The 4810-nt window shown below is 26.1% G+C and overlaps 1 protein-coding gene across 1 annotated transcript in view; it reads right to left on the bottom strand.

The window, feature by feature from the left end:
• Positions 1 to 1081: 1081 nt before the first annotated feature.
• LOC119667623 overlaps positions 1082 to 4810 on the bottom strand; it is a 31503-nt gene continuing 27774 nt past the window's right edge. Inside the window, exon 12 of the mRNA XM_038076927.1 lies at positions 1082 to 1102. Coding sequence (XP_037932855.1) covers positions 1082 to 1102 — 21 coding nt within the window. The remainder of the gene's footprint in view (positions 1103 to 4810) is intronic.

Genomic DNA, 4810 nt, shown 5'->3' with positions numbered 1-4810 from the left:
TCTGTTAGAAATTATTATTTCTATAAATATGTGTTTATGTTTCGCAGATGCAGATAATATATTTTCTGTTAGAATTTATTATTTTAATAAATCTATATTCATGTTTATCTACTAAAATAATATATACAAAATAATATTAACTATATGAATTTTTCTGTAATAAAGTTAGTAATGTTTATCGATGTTAATTTATTTATTTATTTAAAATTTTTTGTGTACTATATGATAAATGTTTATTAAATTATGTGTATGTAATATATATTTTATAAATATTGATTTTATGTGGATAAAAATAATATATCTTTTGTATGTGTCAAGATGTAATGTTTAGTATTCACCAAAGCGAACATTTTGCATGCAAGTAAAAATTTTCTAAGAACGGCACAGTTTACGAGCAAAACGTTCGCTCGGTGAGTACTAAGCTTAATATGTTAAGTGTTAGCATGCAATGTTTAAAATATCTTGTTTTTAAGATTTTTCTAAAAAAAACCTAATGTCAGATACTAATAATGATTTATGTACTCTGTAAACTCTCTTAAAATTGGGGCACATTAGATACTTGTGGTTATTAGTTCCACTCTTATATTTAACTAATTGTATATATTGTTAATATTTGTATATAAAAAAATTTTATTATTTGTAAATGTAGTACCGAAGATTTTTTTCTCGTTGTGTATATATAAAGATAATGATTATGAAAGTAAGTTTATTAACTTCTTTTTTTAAATGCAGTAGTTTTAAAGCTTTTAACAGCTGAGTTTTTTTTTCAGACAAATTATTTTATCAGATATGGATTTTAATCATATTATAAAATCTTAGACTATAAAAATTTATTTAAAACATTTAAATCATAGTTTGTAAATGTTCCAAAAAAAAAAGTATTAAGAGGAATATAAATCTATATCTATATATATTTTTATAGTAAGATTTTAAAGTTAGTACTATTAAAAGCTGTGTAATGGGTTATCTGCCATCAGTAGATTTTCCCACGAAGATCTCTTTCTTCAATTAATATTAACAGCTTAATATTTAACAGTGGGTTTTTATGAAACAATTTAAATGCTTTTAAAAAATATTTTATTTAGTTGATTTTTGTCATGTTCTATAAGTAGAGAACAAAGAATTAAAATGTAAAAAGCTGATTAAATTCCAATTAAAAAAAACTTGTTTAAACTAAATTTTTAATAACTGCAACTCAAAATTATTTACTCATGTAATAATGTAATATGTAATTTGAAGACTTGAAGTTTATATTCACATTCCATAGTAGATGTAACCAGAAATTTGTGTAAAATATACAGAAAATGACAGAGAACTGAAGCAATTTCTGTAATATTTCTAAAAATTTCTAAAAGAATTCTGCTATAAGCACAAAGGATAAATACTAAAATTTTGGTTTGAAATTGTGAAAGATTTTTTGTGACTTTCACCAGATGATTCTTAGTAAGTTTCGAAAACAACAAACACATAAACGATAGCAAATCCTTCTGAAGTTTGAGCAGTTAATGAGAGTCCCATGGACATAGTATTTGCATAATATTTAGTAGAATCCATCCTCCAAGAAACAATTGTCGATTTCATTCTTCATAACATGGATATGTCCATACCAGAGAGTTGCAATAAGTACTCAACACTCGAATCATTGAGTGTGTTTCATTTATATGTATTCTGACTCTTTTTTTGGTATATTCAACTCCATCTGATTTATACATACAACTGACAGCACTTATAATGATTTATACTATTTATCGTCATTCAATTTCGATGAGTATATTCATGCCACTTGAGTACATGCTATGATTCATGAATCATTTGCCATTCGTGCTACTCTACTTAGAAGTGTCTATACATTCTTGTGAAGCTGATTCAATAGCACCGACATTCATTTAACATTTATGAATCATATCTGTGGCGAATGTGATTGTATTCTAGTAGTTTATGAGAAAAACATTTATACGCATTTATATTTGGTTTTTTATGAGTGTACTCTGTATGCTAAAATGATTCCATACCTAATGAAATGGAGCTAATATCATTGAGATCGAATATAAAAGAGGACTAACAGTATTAGTGTTTATACATGGGAAATCATATGCTGGCTTGAAAACCGCACATATTCTAGTAACTGAAGTTATAAAGCGGTCTATAGACCAAGTTGCTTATCGCTCGATGAAATGCAAGAATGTACGTTTTCTTAACGGTTAAAGGTTTGGACTATGTCGATGTTTAGCTGTGAATGTTTTTTTCGGGATTACATTTAAATTTTCTTATATCGGATAGGTATATTTAAGGATTATAAAAGTTTTCACTTCACTTAATACATAACTAGGTTTGACCACAATTGTCTATATTATATTAATTTATTTTTTAATTGGTTTATAATCAGCTTAATATGATTTATTGAAGAGCATAACTTAATAATTTAATTTTTATAACTTTATTGTAGTTTTATAATAGATGCTTTTATTTTTATATATAAATTAACAAAACACAAAAATATACATATATATATAAAACATTAATTTAGAAACAGACTCTTTTATTACGCTTGCAATATCTTATACTATTTGTGCTATATGCTTCTATAATATTATTTGTACATATTTATTAAGCTTATTGTAATTGAAATAAAAACTGAATTCTTGAACTTGGTAAATTTTAAATCAAAATATAATTAGAGACATACAAGAGACCATCATTATCGATTATAATGTAGCACTGGAGGTTTATATTGCAACAATACTTAAATTGAAATTTAACATTAAATACTAACAGTAACTTCTATAAATTAATATATATTAAATATAATACTATATATTAAATTGTTGTAAAAAAACAGCAACTTTTGCATCAAATGATTTGAAATATTATTACTGTATATATTATTTAAAATTATAAAAGAAAATAATTTTTACAATTCAACATTAAAATTATTTCCTTTCCAATACACGTGTTAACTATTCGTTATAATAAAAACTTTTAGTGCTGCATTATAGCATATATCATTGAAAGGTTAAAAAAACTTTTTAACAAATTTCTTTATTATTGGCGATAGAGAAAAAAATTCGTATTTTAGATACTTACAGAAACGTTGTAATGTGGCTTGGAGATTTCAGTATAATTAGCTTAGCCCCTTGTATGTATCCACAATCAGTTGTAATGACACTACGCCCTGAGCGATATTTATATAGATGACTATATAATAATTATAATATTTTATTCATGTCTAAAGTTAATTTACTGTACGACTTTATTTTTTTAATAAGTATTTTTCTATCGTGAAGAGTTCAAGGGTTTAAAATCACCCTGCGATATTATCTTAAAAATATAGTTAATTTCTAATCGTAATTTTTTTTTTTTGGTCTATGAATGTATTTCTGTTTTTAAGTAGTTATAACTTTCGTAACTATTAACTCTCTTAACCCTCTATTAACCCTAAACATTCTTGGGAGAATGCTCCTTCAAAATCATAGAGCAGTATAAAAATGACCAACTCTGACTATTTTATGGAAAGTGTTTAACATCCAGCCAGGTGCTTTTTCTCTCACACTCCACATGCACTTAATAAATTCAGGTGGTAGATGGGCAATAACTGCTTCGTGAGTTTGCGAATTCAATTTAAATGCCATTCTCGTTAAATTATTTTTCAGTTTTTTTTTTACGGTGAGTCCTATATAATTTCATTTCCTTCCCCTCCATAAGCACCACCCACCATGTCTGTCCGTCAGTCGATATAGATTTGTGTTGACGATACCAATCTACATTGTGCAACATATTATTAAATAATAATAATTTAATAAAAATATTAAAAACAAAATAAACTCCTTACCTGTACCAACCATTCTATATATTTTTCTTGTCTTATGTTGAGCCTTTTCCGAATTAGTTCATCTGGGCACTTTTACTCTATGATGGCTGGGCCCATCTCACTGACTAATTTGAGTATTCCTCATAATCTTCATTATTATTCGATGATTGATCTAAAATCTGCGTACCGCCCCGTGCGGTTAGTGATTTCTCTGAGATTAGATAGTGCTAAGTAGGGCAGCCTGTCAATGTTTTTTATCATCAATGATTTTAATGTTAATTTTTTTCTTGCCAAAAATGACGCGTCTTTATGATGAAAAGAAACTAATTAAAAGTTAGACGGATTTGAATAGCAAAGAAAAGACAAGAACAAATATTTATAGTGACGCGCCTAATGAGGAAAAGAAACTATTTAAAAGTTAGACAAATTCGAATAGCAAAGAAAAGACAAGTGTTTTATTTTGTTCAACTTATTTTTGGTTTTTAAAAATAATTTACACACAAGTTTTTTTTTTGCCTGTAAAAAATAATAGTTATTTTTGAGTTTTTCGTTTTAAAGGCAAGAATAATAATTATTTTCACGTTTTAAAGTAAAAAGCAGTAAAAGGGAAATAATAATTATTTTTGAAAAATACTATATAATGGAAAATAAAATTATTTATTATTTTTTGAGTTTAATTTTAAAAGACGAATATATAGAAAGTATGCATTATATGAAGTATGAATGTTGTTGTAATAATACTTAAATTAGAATTTAGACAACTTTTTCTTGCTGCGTTTTTTTTTTGAAAATTCTTTAAATAAGTATAATTCTTGGACCCTGGCTGTTATATGTATTTGTATAAAACAACATGAAAATAAAATGTCATCATCTATTCGGACCCATCAACTGATCGAGCAGTTCGAGAACATTTTGTAGAATTTGAAGTGTTTGATTTAGAATTCTAAAGTTAATACATTTGAGCTGCTCGAGCATTTAATGTTTAAACTCTGTGAACTCTTA

This window comes from Teleopsis dalmanni, chromosome 1 (genome assembly GCF_002237135.1).
Source record: "Teleopsis dalmanni isolate 2A chromosome 1, ASM223713v2, whole genome shotgun sequence".
Lineage (NCBI taxonomy): Eukaryota > Metazoa > Arthropoda > Insecta > Diptera > Diopsidae > Teleopsis > Teleopsis dalmanni.
The sequence above is the reverse complement of the archived record's forward strand: the minus strand, read 5'-3'. Positions and strand labels throughout refer to the sequence as shown.